Source organism: Pezoporus wallicus, unplaced genomic scaffold (genome assembly GCF_028554395.1).
Source record: "Pezoporus wallicus isolate ANWC-B61680 ecotype Strahan unplaced genomic scaffold, APGP_CSIRO_Pwel_v1 contig_5967, whole genome shotgun sequence".
Lineage (NCBI taxonomy): Eukaryota > Metazoa > Chordata > Aves > Psittaciformes > Psittacidae > Pezoporus > Pezoporus wallicus.
Genome location: NW_026639377.1, coordinates 2,705,638 through 2,726,741, shown reverse-complemented (window position 1 = coordinate 2,726,741; position 21,104 = coordinate 2,705,638). Strand labels below are relative to the sequence as shown.

General features: G+C 39.8%; 1 protein-coding gene across 3 annotated transcripts in view; it reads left to right on the top strand.

The window, feature by feature from the left end:
* The window catches only part of NAV2 (neuron navigator 2), a 399,914-nt gene that overhangs the window by 330,348 nt on the left and 48,462 nt on the right, over positions 1–21,104 (top strand). For all 3 annotated transcript variants that reach the window (XM_057414369.1, XM_057414368.1, XM_057414367.1), the window contains 2 exons: positions 14,977–15,115; positions 20,573–20,864. In XM_057414369.1, coding sequence (XP_057270352.1) covers positions 14,977–15,115; positions 20,573–20,864 — 431 coding nt within the window. The remainder of the gene's footprint in view (positions 1–14,976; positions 15,116–20,572; positions 20,865–21,104) is intronic.

Sequence of the window (21,104 nt, the reverse complement as noted above, 5' to 3'; positions counted from 1 at the left end):
TGATGCTTTCTTCATTTAATATTTCTACTTGAATTAGCATAAATGATTTTACTTATCTAATGGGATGTATTAGCTTTTTAACAGCCAAGACAGCAATAAACAACTGTAAATGTGGAGATGTAGCTAATTAGAGGGAGGCTGAAGCAATTAAGATGGGCAAACTATTGATTATAGCTGAACTGGGTTTGACTTAAGATATATACAGTTGACAGCAGTGCTTTTACAGTGGATGCCATGAGATGGTTAATGACTGCTATTGATTCAGCAGTAAGGATTTAGTATTTGGAGGGATGGAGGTGGGAGGGGACTGTAAATGAAGTTTCAGAAGACTTTTCAAAACCATAGTACAACTGCTTGGACAGCTGCTTATACAACCAGAAGTATCGAAGTGCAGATATTATGCTTGGCATATCTTTAAAATTTTCTCTTTCTGACTTGTTCTCTACTTCGTTGGCCATAAAAAACTTTGCCCCTAGATTATGCATTTGTATAGCTTCTTTCACGAAGAAATGATGTTTCATTTCTTTGCTATATTGCTTGTTGACAAAGACATCATGTTAGAAAGCTTAGAAAACTATAAACCATATGTGGACATCAGTCATGTATATTCATCCATTAGTTTCACAGTCCTGAGAAGAAAGCAATCGTACCAGCTGCACTGTTTCTATTACTTCATATGTTGAGGATCAAGCTGAAAATCTTAGTGGTGGCAGAAAACAAGAAAGTCTTGTAACAGTGGAGAATTAAATTGTTATTCTATTCAGCAGTTTAGATCGGAAGAATTATATTTTTTCCTTGGGTCAGTGGCATATGTGTAAAACTCTGTGATTGGCAATGTTATTTGGAAAGAGGACTGATTTTCATGGTTTGGAGAAGGTCACAAGAAAGCTGCATTTAAAACAGTGGGAATGATAGTTCATTCTTGTGTTTCACTAGATTAAACTGCTTGCATTTTAAGACCAATTTTTTCCATTTCCTATAGACTGTTCTTTCTAAACAGCTATTTGTCCTCTTAGAGTTTTGGTTGAGTATTTGCTATATCTGAATATACATTTGTAACATTTCTTATTCCAAGAGCTTGAGACTTAGTAATGTTCTTAAATTTAGAAACAAATGTTTGGATCATCTGAGTATAACCCTTGGATTCAGTGTTCATTTTGAATTCCTATCGGATAATGGTGTGAAAGCTGCATCACTGCTCAGCATCTTCTGTTTTTATGGGATTATCTCCAGTTGCATACCTTTTTTTTGTTTCTTCACTGCCACTAGAAAGTAGCCATTTGTGTTTATTCACTCTGAAGTCCTTATTCTTTTGAAATGGCCATAGTGAAAAGTATGCTTCATACTTGTGTCAACACAAGTGCACCATGGAGGCTACTGGCAGTTTTTAAACAGTCTTTGATGTAAATATAAAATGTTATAAACCCATTTTTTATCATACATTACACATACATAAGCAGTCTTTTCTTCTCCATCAGGCATGCCTGTCACCTTTTCAGAGAAAGCTGTGGCTTTCTTTAAACACAGTGGTTGGTCAGTGAAAAGGAGTTCCTGGGAGTTAGATGCCAAGTCTTATCTTGTACTATTTTCCTGACCCATTATCAATGCAATAATGACTAATCTCTTTCCAAATCATTAATCTTATCCCATATTTGGCTTTTCTGAGTATGCACAGTTTTTCAGGGCTGGAATCCCCACTTTTCAAGTCAAGTGAAGTTTTGCTGTTAGGTGGCAAGGGACTTGCCTTGGGACCAGAAAAATCTCACTGTATCTCCCGAAATCTACAACTGGTTGGTTCCTATTTATTGCATACGTACCCATGCAGTAGTTTGCACACTGATGATTGATTTTTTTACTTTTGTATGATACTACCTATATGAGCAATTTTAACACAATCCTAACGTGTTCTGCACTTCATGTGCTCACTTCTAAAAATAAATCCAGATAGCACCAGCCTAAAATACTTGTCTGCTCTTGGGGAAGGCTCTAAGGGGAGAGACAACTCTTACACTTAAGGTTTAAGAAAGTGAAGAAGAGCATTTCATAGCACATATCCGTTATCAGTCTGCAACCATTGTGCATCTTTCAGTCAGCAGAATAAGGGGAATTAAAAAATGGATATTCATTTTTCCAAACCCACTTTGCTCCCAAGCTCCTTTTGGAAGCACACTGAAATGCCACAAGTTCACAGGGTTATAGCAGCTAGGTCTATTTTCTGTCATATCTCTTGTGATGAGTTTCTGTTGCTCCCTATATACCTCTGGTTTTAACTAGAAATATGTTCCCAGGACTGACAGTCTGACAGTTACATGAGAGTACAACAAGTTGTTGGGTTTTGTTTTAATTTATTTTAGCAAACAAAACATAGTTTGTTTAGGTTAATACGTAGAATTTCAGCCCTATAGTGTAATGTGTAATAGTGTTAATGGTGCAGCAGTGTTGCTGTGTGCCTCCTTTTCTGATGCACAGATTTAATCAGTGAAAGTACTTTAAAAAGGTATCTTTGTGTTTTATAAGCTCAAGTTAAGTGTGTTCAGAAGCATGTTTGAGTCTGCTCGGAATGTGTTTTGGCTTTAGAAATGTTTGGTGGTGTGTTGGTTTTTTTTTCATTTAAGTAACTTTAGTACTAGTTCTTGGGAAGGAAAGAAAGGGAAAAAAAGGCTTAGAAAACTACAGCTGAGATTATTTTAGGACATCCAGTTGTAATGGAGTCTCTTCCAGGGTGAAATGTGGCAGATGCTTCACAGTGCATATTACAAAACAGCTTCAAAGGACTCTGAAGTGCAGTGTCTTTGGAACAACATGTCTTTGCACAACAGTCTACCCTGTTTGCATTAGTTTCACAATCACTACAGTCATCAAATGCAGACACTTTATAAGCTCCTAACTGATAGCTCTGAGCTAATGAGAAAAAATACAAATCAAATTAACATATTGCCGTAAACCCCCAGTTTTCAAGCATATTGGTGTTTTTTAAGGGAGAGTTTGAAAGCCAGCAAGATTTGTGCTGCTTTAACCTAGAGTGCAAACCTGTAATTATGGTTTGGGACCTTTTCAAATAAGAATCAAGCCACACACTTCTTTGATATGTCTTCTTTTGTGGCACACAGTTTGAGCTCAGTTCAGACCATGAACACAATTCCTGCTAAGGTTAATGGGAATAGCACACAAGTGTGGGGAGAGAGAACAAGCAATTGGAGGTGCAATGATTTTATTACACTGAGTATTAGGACACTTTGCAGTCTTTTCTAAGCAGCTGTTCTTTAGGTAAATTAATACCTGGGGTCTCTTTACTTCTCCCCATTTTTAACTACCATAAAAGAACTTAATGTGTAGTTGTTCACAGCATATCTCACCCGATTGCTATGCGAAACCTCTAACACAAACACTTTTATAAACTGCAGCCATAACACACTAATCTTCTGAACTTCCTGACCCATAAAAACTGTGATCGTTGCTACATGTAAAATTCATCTGGAAATATCCCTCTGTATTTAATGTTCTGGGTATTATGTTGCAAAATCCCTCCTCCTTTGCAGTGGAAAGGCTGCCAGGAAAGTGAAGGACAATGGGGCTGTAGATTGGTGTAGAGAAAGTAACGCTGTACCTTAATCTTGTGGGTTTGGTTTTATTTGGAGCTGGCAATTCAACAGATGGGATGTTCTGATTCTTTTTTCTATCTTCCTAGGTTCCATTTCAGATTTGATTATTAATGGAATTAGAGTATTTCAGGCTGTTCTTATTTACCGTTAGTCACAGGGCAGTCACCGATTTCCTATACAACTCTGTGAGCAGATAATTAAGAAACATCACATCTATGGGGGCTACTTTGATTAAGACAGGAGGGATGTTAGAGATGAGCAAAAAGATTTGCTATTCCAGTTGTGATTCTTTTAAGTACCTGTAATATCTGAGAGTTATCTCTAGTGACTGTTCTGTGATTAAAGTAATGAATGAGGAGCATTTTGCAGGATTTTTTAATAAAGCACACCAGTTACACTCAGCAGAGGTAAGAAAGAAAATCAGATGCAAGTCCAGGAGTGTCCTTTCCCTTGCTTCCATTATGAATAGTACCTACTTTTGTTTTTAAAGAGCTACATGATTCTTGTCTGATTTTCAACAGAGATAATGGCATTGGCAGATTTGCATTTACATACATGCACATCGCGAAGCGGCTGGGTTGACTGCGCTTTGGGGTGCAGACATATCAAGAAGCAGAAGAGTCATGTTTCCGTCTTTTAATCACCAACAGACTAACTTAATGTAAATAATCATAAAAAAAAAGAGAGGAATTAAATGAACAGCTTTTTTTTTTTTTTATTTAAACACAAACATTTGTGTTGAACGCTGCTTTTCCCAAGCCGCTTTTATTAGTAGTATTGTTCTAAATTGCAAGTTGTCACATTCACCGGCATCTAAATTACCAGTCCTCTGTGTTGCCATAGGAACACCGTGGCCACTAAAATATAGACTCCTGCTCAGAAAGGCAAGCTCAGACTGTGGCTCATTTATTTGAAGGTCTTGGCAGCAGAACATCTCCACAGTCTTTATTTTATAGCCTTTGACTACTTGCGCTTTAACTCTTTCAACCAAAAATGCAGCGCTGTGCTAAAAGATGTGGTTTTATTTAAGATATTATTAAGGGCACCCAAGTTGCACAGAGTTAGTAAATACATGGGTGTTGTTGACTTCTAACTACTCTCCTTCTCTTCTCTTTGGTTTCGGGATGACTGATGGATATTTTTCTTGAGGTGAGGCTTAGACAACAGCATGGTATTGTCTTCTCTACTTCCTCCATCTGAAAGGCTGCCCATCTCCTTTTCATGTTGGGATCCCTCACTGGTAACCTGGACAACAGAAATCTACTCTGGCTGGATTGGAAATATATTTTCTTGCTTAGTGTAATAATGGGAATGGATTTACATATTCCCACTTGTCTGGAAGTCAGTGTGTTGTTCAGTGCTGGTAACTGAAACTACAGCAAGAGACAGTGTTTTGTGTGGGTCACTCCCTATTTAAATAACAAAATATGATGAACACTATAGGCTCTGTCTTGAATTTAATCTTTTTTCCCTGTGCATATTACAGTAATAGGCTCTTAATTTCATGAGCTCAGGTATTTTTTCTTAATATGTTTTCTCCATTTTGCAGTACAGTTCCCTGACATGCAACTGTTCATCAAGTTCATCTTAACTCCTCGCCCCTAACCTCAATCTCCCTGTTCTGATTCTTTGTCCCCAGACTCATCTGCTTGTAGCATTATTCCCACCAACTGTTCTGCTCGCAGTGAACCAGTCCCTTGGTTCTTCATCCACCCAAGGGCTCCCTAATCTCTCACAAGTCTACTCCTTCGAGCTCCAGTGCTGCTTACCATGCCAAACTTGTCATGGCTATCCAACATTCTATTGTCTCAGCTACTACCATTCCTCTTGTATTTCTAGTATTTCTTTTTTGGGGGGTACATGTATCATTTCCTGCTCTGTGCCTGTTAGCACACAGGAGACTCCACAAGTGATGAGTGTACATAAGCTCTTAATGACCAGCTTTCCAGTCCTCACTGTCCTACAGGTTTTCTAGTGTTTATAGGTTGCATTAGTGCAGCATTTAGCATTAGACTCATTATAGTGACTCTGAGCACTACCACCTGCAGTAAATAGAGCTAGTGTAACTTCCCCTATTAGAATTAAAAGAAAATCTCATGTGTACAGCAGAGATCTGGGAAGAATCTTGTCAGAAAGTATTTATATTATGCTAAAATACGATTTTTGAATGCTAACCAACACAAATCAACCAAATATATATAAGTATCCCATTGAAATAAGGGGAAGGAAAAATCCCCTTACTTTACAGCTGTAAGTAAGGGTTAGTGAGGCACAATGTTAACCCTTTATTTCCCGGTATCATTAGTGTGTTTAGTCCATACTCAGGTAAATCTTACATATCCTGTCCCAGTTGCATAAGGTCTTTACTGGGGATACCAGTGGGTAAATTGATATTTTCAGTACTATATGTACTGAAAATGTTTTTCTATTCCCCCCCCCCCCCCCCCCCCCCATACTGTTATATTTTACTAGTATTCCAAATACTTTATGTTAAAACATCTGGGATATGTCTCCTCCTACATTCTCATGAAACTCGTTGTTTCAGCAGCCATGTTGTTGAATCCCTCTCTAAAAGTAAAGTAGGAAATACACTTTCAGAGCCTGCAGTCCTTCAGCTGAGAACAAATAGTGCCATTTAGTACCTTCAAGTACAGGGTTGCTGACACGAGCTTTTACTTCCTAGGATACGGTATGTGCTCTGGAGGCACCCAGTCTGTCTGCTGGACTGCCATCAAGTTACAGCTTTTCACAGATGACCTACTCCCAGCAGAAAGTCTTGACCTCGCACTTTTTCAGCACTTCAGAGGTTAATTTTGTTGAGGGATCAGATTTCTTTCTAGGGGAAGTTTCTGATGATCACCTTCTAGCTAGGCTTTACTTTGCAGTGTCTTTCAGAGCTGCTGGATGTGCTGTAAAACAGCCTTGCTCCTTTTTTTTTCCCTAAATCTCTTCTTACGTAGTCAAGTTACAAGCTGTTTTATTTAGGGGGGTGTTGGATGGTAGCCTAATGAAGGTATCAACCTGCAAAATAAATCTAAGCCCCTTTGCTGGAATTCTTCATGGACAACAAAGTGGAGAAGTGCTTTGGCCAGGGAATATTTCAAGGTAAGAGATTTTTTTCTGCACTTTTAAAAGCGTGGAAGTTTGTTGTGTTACAGCTTTAGCTCTGTAAATACTGGCAGCGATGGGAACACGTTAGAGGATGGTGTAAATCTGGAAAGTTTTCTCCCTGCACTGTTTCATTTGAACCACTGTATGCTACATGAAATCAGTATGTGTTTTAGTAGATTGTAACTATTTGAATAACATAATAGGAAATGCCCCATGTAAGAACGGACAGCTATTGCTGTGTTTGTTTTTTCTGACATAGCTTTGGGGTTCTGCAAGGTTTATGGACAGTTATGCCTGTCGCACAGGTTGCAATCTAAGCAGCTATCTTTCCACTAGCATTCCAAGCTTTTAGCATGAGAAAACTGGGGGGCTTTGTTGTATTTTAGCACCGTGAGTTTGCTTTCTATGCAAAAGAGGAATAGGTGGGAATGAGCACACTCTGCAGGCAAACAAAGGCGTGTGTGAGGCTCTTTCAGGCCAGATCCCAGCCCAGAGTGCACTTGATTTTTAGGACATAATATACAGTTTTTAGTCTCCTGTACAAATTTCTGTCCGCTTCTTAGTTTGTCTGAATAAAGTTACATCTTTTTCCTTTTTACAGTTTCTTTCAAATAAGCCTAATTTTCAAGGCTGACAGAAACCAGGAATTACTGGTACTACTTAGGGTGTTGCAGTTCTACTGGGGAAAAAAACGGCTTTCAGAGTCGGTAGTAGCTGACGTCTTCCACACATCTCCATATTACAGAGAATAAAACGTTGCACTTTATAATGTCTGTTCTGTAAATCACTGCTGTGATAACGAGGTTGGTTTTCAGTGATTTGGCTTCCTGAGAAGCAGTGCTGTGCTCTGTGATCAAATTAACACCTCCTGTTACCAAGTTTTATTTTAAGACATCTGTCAGCAGGCTCTAATACGTTCAGAAAGACAAATTTTGTGGTTTTCTCCTTTTTTTTTTTTTCTAATGGGAGAAGAGTGTGCAAGCGTAAGCATTATCTTTGTCTCCATGTGCTTCAGTGCAGCTCATACTGCTGAGTGAGAGAGGAGCTATTCTCATGTGTGAAATCTGCTTTGCTGGTGCACAGGTTTTTGCCTTGATCAATTTATGTAGAAGCTTTACAGTCTATTTTGAGAATGGAATAACTTCAGCAGTGACTGGGATTTGCTTCAGGTCTTCATGTATATATATATATGTGTGTGTGTGTGTGCGCGTGTATCTCTGCATTTTCCGCTGGGATTACAGCCTGCAGACTTTTAACAGGTTTGCATTGGTGTCACTAGTGTATCACCAGTGTGTGATTAGAGTGTCAGGAGGGGTTAAGACAAGACTGGGAAGCAAAGGAGCCATATTCTGCCTGCCAGCTGCTGGAGGTTTTGGCTCTGGGGCTAGGTTTTATAGCCACCTTTCCCTGGGTGAGGCTGCCCATTGGTCCCAGTTGGCCATTTGTGCTGGGAGAGCAGCTGGGCAAGTGGCCCTGGCTGGAGGCAAATGGGTCCAGTCCCAAGAGTCTTTAAAAGCACAGCGAGCAGCAGGGAATTGAAATGGGTCTTGCATAGTTTTGTTCCTGTAGTGCCCTTCATTCCTTTCTCTCCATGTTTTACTTAACAGTCCTATAAGAATTTAGCTAATCTATTCTTATTCTTCTTGGTGTTTTAAGCCTGCTTCTGTTGTGTTTTGGAGCCTCAGGCTGCCAGGTACCAGTAAGTGGTGGTAAGCTGCTGAGCTCTCGCCAACTCACTCCAGTGCTGGAGAGCATACAGGAAGGAACAGGGCATGAGAAACCGTGTCTGTGTTGCTTACAAGTGCTGCCCCTTCTTCAAGTTATAACTTAAAATAGTGCCTTTCTATGAAGATGTGATGTGATCCTGAAGGTATCTGCTTTTGGGGGAGAAGAAAGTATCAACTGGTAAGAAAGGCAGGAGAAAACCCAGCACCAGACCGCCCAAGTTTCTGTCATCACTTTCCATTGCCTGGAGGAGAGAGGTGTTTGGGCTGGGGCCTGGCTGAGAGGTAAGAGGAGGAGGAGGCATGCTGCAGTGGTGATCCACACCTAGATCTTTCCCAGGGACAACTCGCTGTTTCTTCACTCCAGGGATCCCCAGCAACTTTGGTTTGACACCTGTGGATTTGCTCAGTCCATTGCTGTCCCATGCAGGCTGTACGCTTAACAGGGATGTATTTTCTGGAGAGCTTCAGAGGCTTTGTACATAACAAAGAATTTCTGTACAAACAAGGATTTCTGACCGTCATTAGAAGACTTTCCTCTGCACTTCTTACTGTCTTGGAAACAAAGGCATAACAAACAAAGCGTAATTCTTTTTACATAATAACAACTAAGATTTAACACTGATCTTACTGTGGTATGATGACACGGATTTTCTCTACAGCTTTCACTGATGCAGGTCATTGGGAGTCAGTCGAATAGCACAGAAACAATCGTGGAGGAGGATCAATCCCATGGGCAGTCAGGGATGTGCATCAGTCCCGTGGCTGTTGAGTGTACTGCCGGCTGCAGGGGTGCCCTGTGCACCAGCTGTAGGTCTGGTCTATAAACTGCTTTATAAACACAGTAAGTCTCCAGATAGAACACTGAAAGAGGTTAATAGGTTGTGAGTCCAGGAGAATGGGTTGGTAGCTGGTTGGAACATTTTATACTGAACTTTCCAGACTTAGCTGGGAGTTTGTGTTCATTCAGGACCTGGGTCAAAGGCAGTGTCTTGCTGTGGTTCCTCACCTTCCCCTGAGGCCCTGCAATGTCAGAGGAACTGCTGTTGTGAACTGTGCCCAAAAAAAACAAGTTCCACCAGTCAAGTATTTTGCAACTAAATACAGTTGTGCTGGCTGCCGCATTTAGTGGCTGCAGGCAATGATGGACTGAAAGGTCTCTGAGCAAAATGTATGCAGGGGAAGAAGGTGCTATTGTTTTTTTTGCTTTAGAGCTGGAAGTGATGAGCTTTAGTAGAAAGTCAGATTGCTTTCAGGAAGCTTTAGAGTGTTTCTGATAGTAAACTCCCTGAGATAAGCCAGGTTTAGCAACTCCAATGTGTGTGTTCTGAGCTGTATTGATTTCAACTTTGACAGTGGTTTCATCAAATTCCTGGTCAGATTTTAGGGGACAAAATAAAATGCAGTTATTTTTGTAAGGTTATTAGCACTGATATAAACAGATAAAACAAAAGGAGCATGTGCAGTTTTCCTTCTTCTACCAATCTTTTCTTACCCAGCCTTTTTCGGCACTGACTGATACTTTTTTTCTGAGAGTTCTTTTTTACAAATAGGTATTTTAAGCGTAAATGTTGAAACTACATTTTGGCTGAATTCTAAACAGAGCTTGACAGTGACCTGCATTTCAGCTTGGTGGTGGTAAACCAAATAGTCACTGATCATGGAAATGGTCTGAATAGCTCACAGCATGCTTAAAGCACTTTACACCAGAAAATGTCATTAAGAGGATTAGGTTCTTCAGAAAAAACAGCTGGAAATGGTTTATATTCATTTTGCCTGCTTTACTTTACACTGTTCATGGTCTGGCTTTACAGAGTGTTTCAAGGTAACAGTCCTATCTCTGGGCTCCACCTTGGGTTAGAAACAAAAGTTGTTTATGCTAGAATGAGCTGTAATAAGAAGAGAGTAACTGAAGATGAGGGGAAGATGGGGGATACATAACAGTGTAAATTGCGTTAATTGAATTTGTTTCTCTCAAAGTACATTTCCATCCTTTCTTATGCAGCAAAAGCTTATTTGTCACCTTTCAGAACAATTTGAAAGGAAAACTATGCAATGGGCTGTGTATAGATTTTGGATTTCTCATAAAGTGATGTCAGTGCTGTAGGAAATCCCAGACGAAAACAGTGCAAACTGCAGTGCTTAGTGTCTCATGTTATAGCACATCTGCATTTATCTGGCTTTTTTATTTTTCCTTTTATTTCTTTGAAGATGCTGTGAAGTTTTCATCATTTTGCACCTTGACTTTTTGTTGTTCTCCCATCAACTCATAAATAGTTAAATTTTTAGGTAGAAGAGGATAATTACCATGTTTCCACTTGAAATATTGTAAAGCCCCAAGGCCCTGTCTTGGACAAATGTATTTTTCAGGAGTTCATTGTAATTTTGGTTTTGAGTGTAGATCCAGCAAAATTAAAATACACACCCATCTGCAGAGAAGAGTGCATTTTCAGCCTTTAACAATAGCTTCATTTAGTTGGGTTTTAATTACTCGTTTGCTTTGAACATGTGAAGGGGGAAGTTTTCTTGCAGAGGGCGGCTGTCCTGAGGGTCACAGAGTGGTTTCCTGTCCTAGTTGACAAAGAGCAGCCAATTCCATGGATGATGATTATGCAAAATGGAAAAGTGCTGATAGACTGTGGACGAATACCAGCCTGAGCCTAACTGCTTTGCAAACCTTCTTTCAAAGAGCAGCTTTGACTAGCTGACCTGGTGCTGTATGCAGGTGATCTGTAGTAGCACTGTTGATAGTCATGTAAGGGTGATCAGGTTGAGATGGGGAGGGAGAGGAGGGTGCTTCTTTTCATAGAGTGCAGGAGGCAGCTTTGTGGGAGTTCTGAAGTGATGGCAGTGATGGATTTTAAGTGGATGGTTGTGTATTTTCGTCTGTAATACACTTTTAAGGGTTTGGGTTTTTTTTTTGTAATTTTCAGTAATCAAAGTAAAGTTTCAGGTGATTGATCAAATGGAGAAAGGAAAGGCCAAACATTTCAGCTTCAGGTTATAGTTGAGTAGACTTCTGCTGACATCAGAAATTATTAATTGCACCAGCTAAATTACAAAGATGTTATCTTGGTGCTGGGAGCCAAGAACACCTTAATTAGGGCTGTTAGATTCCCTATTCTGCTTCATTGCTTTTGACTTTAACCATCAAGGCACTGGATCAAGGTAAAAGTGAACTTTTATATGGAAGACTTGGTGCTGTTTCACGAGCAACATGAAATTGAGAGACCTCAGTGTTAACGGATGCTGTCCTCTTGTGAAGCTGCGGTGTTCCCTCACATGCAGATACAGACCTGCAGTGGCATGTCCTACAGTATTGTATGTTAAAAGCTTTTAGTGTAAAATGGATCCTTGATAGCAGTTAACGTGTGCTTTAATTGCGTTACTTTTTAGCAGTATATGTTGCATGCTCATAAGGTTGATTGCATTGGCATCTGATTTACAGAGTTCACTGAATTCTACATGCATCTCACTTGCATTAAAACAATCTCTAGTGTTAGTTGGAAGGACAGCATCAATAATTGCTTAAGTTACCTTGCGTCTTACCTTGTCACAACAGCTGTGTGCATCAGTGTCATCGCTTGGTGTCATGATCCCTACAAGGGCTGTGTTGCTTAGCTTCTGGCAGCCAAAATGCTAGATATCTACCTTTGGACTTCAGAATAGCTAATCTGTTTTAATTTAGTAACAAATTAGTTAACTTGAAAACACAGAGCTTGAGTTGTTCATGATTTCCATCCAAACATGGAAGACTTGAAGCTGAGGATACACTTAAAGGAAAGCTGCAGCCATCACTGTATTCAGGTGCATGTTTGTACCTTTGTCTTCAGGCACATGTCGCAGTTCCGAAGGGCACTTAGGTATTTCCATAATGCCTTTGATTGCCCAGTTGAAGTCAACAGGGCTGGTTGATGCCAGTAAAACTACTTATGATTAGCATTAGCTGCATTCTTTAGATGCTGATGAACAGGGACCTCTGATAGGTTGGTGAATAGTTGTAAACATAATTCTGTACATTCAAGATAGAACTATGAGTTGCACAGATTATCATTATTGTTTGGGTTTGGCTTTGGGGGGTTTTTTGTTGTTGTTTTGGGGGTTTTGTAGGGGTTTATTTCTTGTTGGGTTTTGATTGTTTGTTTTTATTTCCCATTGCAATACCTCCATAGAAGGAAATTAAACTGTTAAACATGGAAAACATTGGCATTGCTGATATTGTTAGGATTTTATTATAGGTACAAAAGTAGAAAGTACTTAGTTGCTACACAAGCTGAGTTTTTTTAGCTATAGTTCCATAAGCTATTCTTTTATGCAGTTATTTTAATAATTTTTTTGTAACTATTGGTGCATTTACAAAATCTAAGAATTGCAATGGCTTTATGTTTGAAATAGCACCAAATATCAGTTATAGGGCCTGTTCTTAAAATCTAAAATTTATAAGTAATAGAATTTTAAAATTCTGTATTATAAGATGTAATTGCCTACTCTTAAGAAAAAAAAAAAAGGTGTTTCAAAGAAGTCTTTCAGTTCTTTTCCAAGTTTTTAGTTTTTACACACTAGGAACTGGGGGGAGAGAAGGAAAAAGGATTTTCTCTTCAGATTCCATGGATTTTTTTGTATGGTCAGCACATCTTTCATTCAGTTATGCCCCATCCCTGACGGTGTTCAAGGCCAGGTTGGACAGGTCTTGGAGCAGCCTGGGCTAGTGGAAGGTGTCCCTGCCCATGGCAGGGGTACTGAATGAGCACCCGTTACAGTCTGTGATTCTGTGCTGTGGAAGATTTTGGAAAATAGCAAATAAAACTGTTATGTCTGTCAAATCTGGCTGGCTGGTTTTCGCCTCAAGACTAGTGTCTCATTGTCAGTCCCTGTCCATCCCCATCCCTGTCGTCTGCCAGCAGAGCAGCCTGGCTGAGCACTCCCAGACTTCCTGAAGGCAAAATCAATCTGGCTTGCTGAAGCTGTTGATCTGAGCTTCCCAGCTGGCCTTGTCTGCAGTGATATGGGAGAACTGGCACAAATAACTGTGCTGGCAGATTGATGTGAACCATAACTGGGAACAAAGCAGTAGCAAAGAGCAACTTCAACCAATAACCCTTTCTTCAGGCAGTTCAGCCAGCTGTGCTGCTGGTTAAGCTGTGCTCAGGTGTCTGAAAGGCCTCACATAGATGTGGGTGAACAAAATACACCCAAGTAAGCAAAAAGCAATTAAAAAGCATGAAAGCATTGTTAAAATCCATACAGGCTGCTGGTTTGTAGTGAGACCAAAGTTCTTTCAGAGTTGCCAAAGGTTATAGTAAGGCTATATAGTAAATCAGTGGTGAAGCTATGAATAAAATTCAAGAAACCAGGCAGATAGGGGTTTCTTTACAGAATTCAATTAGATAACATGCAGTTAATTTTTAAATGCATATATTAAAATACATATATCAGCTTGTGAATGGCTTTCACTCTTAAAGTCAAAAAATCTCACTTCAATCTCTTGATTACAAGTTTGGAAAGCAGACAGAAATGTAAAGGGGAAGACAGTCTGGAGCTCCCAAAATCTGAGGCTGTGGTGATAAATAGCTAGAGAACTGTCAGCTTACCTCTCTAGCTTTCACAAATGATCTATGAAATATGTGTTTATGAGTTCCCAGTAGTAGTTATCTATCAGTGGACTGAAATGTCTTCACAGAGCTACTTGCCAATCCCAGCTTTATTGTTCTCCAAGGTGGAGCACTTTTAAGCCAGTTTATAAGTCTTTTCCTTCAGCAGTTTAAGGGCATTTTAGGAGTGGAACATCTGGCTTGACTTTTAGGTCATTTTGTTTCTGTCTGTTCTAACACTCACATAGATGTTTTATGTTGGTGTTCTCTATGTCCTAAATTTCAGTTACATGTTTCTCACTTAACTGAAAAATGTTGACACTGTTGACACACTGGAAGGAGGTAGTCCTGAATAGTAAGCAGTTAATAGATCTCCTTGAAAAGGATGTGTTGTATAGCTCAGGAGGGTTATGTACCATCTGAACAGTTAAGCTTTCAATTACTGAAGTCTTCTGAGACCAGTGATGCTGTGATGGTAGATCCAGGTTGTTGCCCAGGTCAGTTTAACAGAAGATTGCTTCAGGATGAATTTTTTCCTTGCATTTAAGTTCCATATCTGCGTTAGGGCTTAGCAAATCAGTGCTATGCCTACCTGGAGGTGACTTGTTAGCACCACCTTGCCCTGCACAAGCACTGCAGGCATAAATTTTGAGGGTCACTTGAAAATCTGTTTACTGATGCAGACTTCCAGTTGAGTCAAGAAGAGTTGTATCATTGGTGCTCTCGGCTGAAGAGATGGTATACGTTAGGCTTTGTGGCAACGCTGTCGTTAATGAGCTGTGTGGATTTAGAGTTGGAATTGCAAATAAGGTAAGTTAGGAAAATGAGAGATTGTTTTCAGTTGGTAACTGCAAGTGGGATAAGGTTTGTAGAAATAATACTTCTCCTTTTGGATGATGCTTCTGTCTTTTAACCCTGCTTTTTTACCTTTGTTGTGTTTTTCTCCAGCTGGGATGACAGCAGCTCTGTCAGCAGTGGGATCAGTGACACCATAGATAACCTCAGCACTGATGACATTAACACTAGCTCCTCTATCAGCTCCTATGCCAACACGCCTGCCTCCTCCCGCAAAAACTTAGATGCACAGGTAAGATGTCTGATTTACACAGGTAACATTGATACTTACTTTTTTTTCTGTGGAATAGGTGTAACTATTTTAAGTTGGATGGACTTGAACACACAGACTTCAGTACGGACAATAGCACTGCAAAGGCAGTGTTAAAAAATAATAACCACCTCAGCATACATGGCATTTAGGAATATTTCCTCTGTGTGTGGAGTCCATGGCATCTCTGCTGCTGTGGTGTGGCAACAGATGGCTTCTGCCTTCCCAGCAGAAATGCTGTACAGAAAATAGGCATCAGTAGATGGGATTATATTATTTTTCTTTAGCTTTGGAAAAAGTATTATGTTTTCTGTGAAAGAAGAGAATTCAGTTAAGGCAACATGAAACATGAGCAGTTAAAAATTATTTACGCTTCCCTTGGAAATGAAGGAGTGCCAGGCAAGTGAAATAGATCACTTTAAACTTCCAGGGCTGCGTGGTATCGCAGGCTTTCTATTTTTGGCAGCATTTCATAGGAGGATAAATTTTACATCCATGAGCATCTCACATGTACATTTTGTGCTCAGACACCAGACGTCCAGTGAAGGTAAAACAAGTGAAGGTATCCAGTGACAAGATTGCAGAATGCAGAGATTTGCAGTAATAGAAGCTGCTTTTTTTTCTCTCAATTATATGGAATTTTGTTGGGAAAAATATAGCTCTGTGTTGTCCAGCTTTGTTCTTTGTAAGCCCACCTGATCAAGGTTTTGTGTGTCAGAGCAACCGGGATGCCGTGATTTGGCATTGCAGCAGGTAGAGAAGAAGGATGTAGGTATGACCTTCTCCTCTGTTACTTTCCTCTCTTTTTCATGACTGGAGCCTAAATCTGATTTTAGTTTTAATGTAGACGTGCGGTTGCTGTGGAGTGTTACTCTTCCTCCAGGACTGTGGTGCAAGCACGTATTAGTCTTTGTTCCCTTGCCACAAGGTGCATGTTTGAGCCTACATTAAATGTTTCCAGTTAGCCTCTGGTTGTGTGTCAGCGATTGCATGTACACTCAAAACTGCTGCTACAAGTCCCATGCAAGTTGAGAGGAGTTAAGATCTATCACGTGTGTTTTCAGTATGTAACAGAGAGTAGCATAGACAACTAGAAGTATTTTTTGACAGTTGTTACCATCTTAACATCATAATACTATTGGGGAAAAAAGGACAAAAAAGGGAAATATGACTTAACATTAACCTAAGGAAAAAAATAGAAACTCATTTGACTTTTATCTTCTGGTGGATCGGATTCTTGGAAACGGCTCTGAGAGATCAAAATCTGTGTTGACAAACTCCTCTTCCTCCTCCACATATATTACAGCACCCAAGAGAGCGCAGACATGCACAAGAAGAAAAGCACCTGAAACTTGTACAGATGGTAGAGCGTAGTCATTAGGAGAGGAAGCTGGGAGCTAAAGCATACAAGTTGTTTGCTTTAGCAGGTTATTCATGTGTGTCTGTGAGCTGCTTCAGTTTTTGTTGCTGACAGTATTTATTCTAGGTATTAATTTATTCTAGGTATTAATATTGTCTGCAAATTATTGTCCATAAAATACTTTGTTTTCATTTGAACAGAATATCCTAATCTTGTAAACCAAGGGAATGAAAATAGCTTGGAGTGATGGAACCTTTCATAGCTTATAGGATTGATTTTATGCTGCCCGAAGTAGATCTCGTGACACAGTGAATGCTGTATATATGCCTTTTGTGTCTTACCTGGATACTGGTATATATATATAATGGCCCTTTGCCCAGGTTTACGTTCCCCTGGGTGGTGAGCCACAAAGGGTTGACAGACATCTCCAGAGGGGTGTGGACTTTTCTGCTCAGGCTATTGACTGCTTTGGTTCTCCTAAATAGTAGGCACTTTCAAGCTGCTGTGATTCTAGCACATCTTTTTCAGATGATTTCAGAAAATTAAAGAGGGAGCTTGAAGCTAATACACGTTCAACTGGGAGTCCAGACAAATAACACAGCACCATCAAAGGGAGAGAGCCCTGACATGTCAGTGTCTGCTGATAAAATCAGAAACTTGTGCAGAATCATCTCTGCAGAGGAAGAATGCGTGGTTGTAGTAGGGAAAAAGTCTCTGCTAAGGAAGTGATTTTCAGGGCTGCTGAGTAGCTTATACTCGAGAAGCTGTAGTTTCTCAATCTTTGAGAAGCAGGGCTTTCATATGATACTAATTCCATGTTTGTAGACATTCATAGTTGTAGCCCTTTTTTGTAGCAGTGCTGTGAAGATGTTCACAAGTTGGTTCTGAACAAACTAGTCATAAGAACCAGGATTTGCCTTACTATGTTCCCTTGTCTTGCTCTGATTATGTCAAGTACCAAAGCACTTAATGCAAATGTATGACATTTGGGGCCCTAACATTTTTCTCTTACAGTGTACATAGGTAAGTTACCTTTTACACGGTACTGCATGTGGTATGCCTTTAAAGTCACATCATACATACATTTTAATAAGAAACTAAGACATTGTGGGTGTTTGAAAATAACTTACATCACTGAAATAAGATACAAATGAGGAACAGATCAAGTACATGAATGAGTTTATTAATGTTAAAAAGATCCAAAGATGGAAACAATTCCTTCGAATTGAAAGCAGCAGCATCTTTAAGCTGTTAGATCAAGACAGCTTGTCAGTTCTGTTGGAGCACAGATGGTTTTGGTCTGTTCACAGCTTCATAATTGGATTTACAGAACTGTAGGGAGAAGCTGAGAAATCCTGGTGGTTACCACTGCTCCTAGCTGAGTCTGATGCAGGCTTTGCTCCCAGTTCATGCTTGCTCTGTCTTGCCATGACTTCCAGCAAATAATATACCCACTTTTGCCCTTTCAGGAGGTGTAGTTTCAGCTGCAGTCCCCATGCCAGGTTTAGCTGTGTTTTGGTTTTGATTCCTTAGTCACGTGTCTGTGCTGCTCAGTGTTTACCGTGAAACAGAAACATCTCTGGCCAGAGGGCTTCAAGGGTAGATGTGCAGTGTTTCAAAGGCTACAGAAAAACTTTGGCTGTGGGTATAGTAGTGGAATGAAGTGGAAGCGAGCAAAGATAGAGGACTTCGTGTAATGCTGCTCTCTCTGTTGAGACTGTACTATTCTTACAGGCTCAGAGGTGGGTAAATAAGAAGGTATGGGAATATTTCACTCAACCAAAACTAGAGTTGCTCTGTAATTAGCAAGTAGGTGTATTTCTTGCTCTTGAAAACTAACAGTATAAATACTCAATTCCAGACAAGGTACTTGAAGCAATATACTAATGAGAGTATGTGAGGGATGATGATGAGGTGGTTTTGTTGGTCAGTACTTGTTTGTTCTTGCTTATACTCTCTTGGACCTACAAGAAATCTGGAGAAGGACTTTGTAAAAAGGAATGTAGTGACAAAGGGGAGTGGCTTTAACCTGACAGAGGGGAGATTGAGATGAGATTTTAGGCAGAAGTTCTTCCCTGTGAGGGTGCTGAGGCGCTGGCACAGGTTGCCCAGAGAAGCTGTGGCTGCCCCATCCCTGGCAGTGTTCAAGGCCAGGCTGGACGGGGCTTGGAACAACCTGGTCTAGTGGAAGGTGTCCCTTCCGGTGGCATGAGATTGGAACTGAATGAGCTTTAAGGTCCCTTCCAACCCAAACCAGTCTGGGATTGTATGATACATAAATCTAGGAGACGTTTGAATGAAATTATGATTTTAGAGGAACACAGGACATCAGAAGAGTCACACTGTGAATTTATTGCACACCTACCAATGGTCATAACTAGAAAGATAATCATCCCCACACTTTGCAGCCGTAAAGAAAAGGAAGAAGTTAGAAAGCAGTGTTTTAATCAAGCTGTTCTGTGTTGCTGTCTCTGAACGGAGAGGCAGGGGAACAACATTTGCATAGCACAAGGAAAGCACAAGAAAATAGTATCTAAATCCATAAATCAGCAAATGGTCGTTAGTGTAATGACTCAATATGCAGACTAATAACCCAGGCCCTCACTATTTCACATGAATAAAGAAAGACCATTGTGATGTGTGGTGTCAGCTTTCACATACTGATTGCTTAACTAGTTTTTCAGGCTTTAAAAAAAGATAATTACAGTAAAAAGCAGAGGAAATTAAGCCACAATTCGCCTAGGTTCTTTCATGTTAATGGTGTCATCTGGTAGGAAGAGTCATAAGCTTGAAACTCTTAAACTTTAGGAACTTAAAGAATAAAATAGATAGGTTTTTTTAAAGCATGGTAAATGATCACACATCCTTTCCTGTGTTTTTCTGATTATCCAAAAGGACTAAAAGGTTGTGAGCTTTATAATGCTTTGGGGTATTTAAAATAATATCCTTATAAGTGATGCTACCATTTAACTACTGTATATTCATCTTCTGCCTAGGCTGTAGGGAAGAGATGACCCTCCAGCATCTTTCCAGAATTTATTGCCTCTTACTTGGGAACTTCATGATCAAGTGTTGAATTGTCAGTCTTTCATGGTACTGCGATGTTTGGAGGGCACTTCACCTGTCTTTTGAGGGCCAGGGTGGTTGTGTGGATGATGGTCAGATGTGAGAATATTTATCATTTGTGCCTGATCGCAAAATAGTTATGGTACTACAAAATTTGCCGTATTAATCAGCATCATTTGGCAGGAGAAGTAGAATTCTGCAGGAATAATCGTTAGCAATAGAAAATTATAATGTATTGGGAATACATTACAAATAATTATATAGGCCAATAGATTTAAGCATTTCTGAGAACTAGGCAAAGGCTTGCTAAAGAAAAAATTCTGTATTTGACATTGAGCTTTGCAAAATTCTCCGTAAAGGATCGGTAGTGCATTCTGCGCAAAATAGGGTAAACAGTGTTTAAGAGCTGAACGTGAATTAAAAACTATGGTAAAATACATATTTAAGTCACTCTTGAATGTTGCTAGAAAGTTGTTGGGGATTCATTTTTCTTCAGCTTCTGGGTGTCCTTCTACTACATTAGATTAGAATGAACAGCATTCCATATCTTTAAATCTGTTTAAAAAGATGGCTCCTCATACTCTGGAGATCAATTGCTAGACAAGAGATAGGAAAGCAGCAAGAACAAAGGGGAGCTGGCTGCACAGGTTTGAAAGGATTTTTTGGCATTGCGGTAGAAGGGTTAGTCAGAAATTTGAGATGGAGGATTATAAATGTCATAGAGCTGAATATGTCCTTTATAAATCAAGTGGATTTTTTCTTTTTTTTTTTTGTCTTTATTTATTCTAAGGGGCATGGCTGTTACAGGGTTTTTGTATTATTTTTTTCCCTAGCATATTAAAAAGATATGTCATTTCTTTGTGTAACATTTCTGTATCAAAGGTATGTTATGTTTGTTGGTACTTAGAAATGACTACTGAGTTGATGAATCATTTGGTGGTTCTCATTTATGAAGCTTCTTAAAAGAAGGGCTTGCTCTGAAGGTTGTATTTGCAATTCCTTATCTGTCCTAGACTGATGCAGAAAAGCATTCCCAGGTTGAGCGGAATTCCTTATGGTCCAGTGATGAAGTCAAGAAATCAGACGGAGGATCTGATAGCGGCATAAAAATGGAGCCAGGATCTAAATGGAGGCGGAATCCCTCTGATGTGTCAGATGAATCTGATAAAAGTACTTCTGGTAGGAAGAACACTGTTATTTCACAGACGGGCTCCTGGCGACGGGGCATGTCAGCTCAAGTTGGCATTACCACACCAAGGACTAAACCTTCAACCACCTCAGGCACATTAAAGACACCTGGAACAGGTGAGAAAAGGTGTAAGATAGAAACAAGCCAAAAAGTATGTTCAGTATGAAAACAGTTTAAATACTTTCCAGAGGCAGAACCTGAACTTCAGGTAGTGCTGTCATTATTTTTAGTTATTGTTTTAACCTCTGCAGCATCTTTTATGTCCACATTTCTATTTCTGTTCATTTGAAAATGCATATTTTGGAATACACCATGGAAGTTGTTTTCATGACAACTCTAGTCTTAAGCTGAGCTGT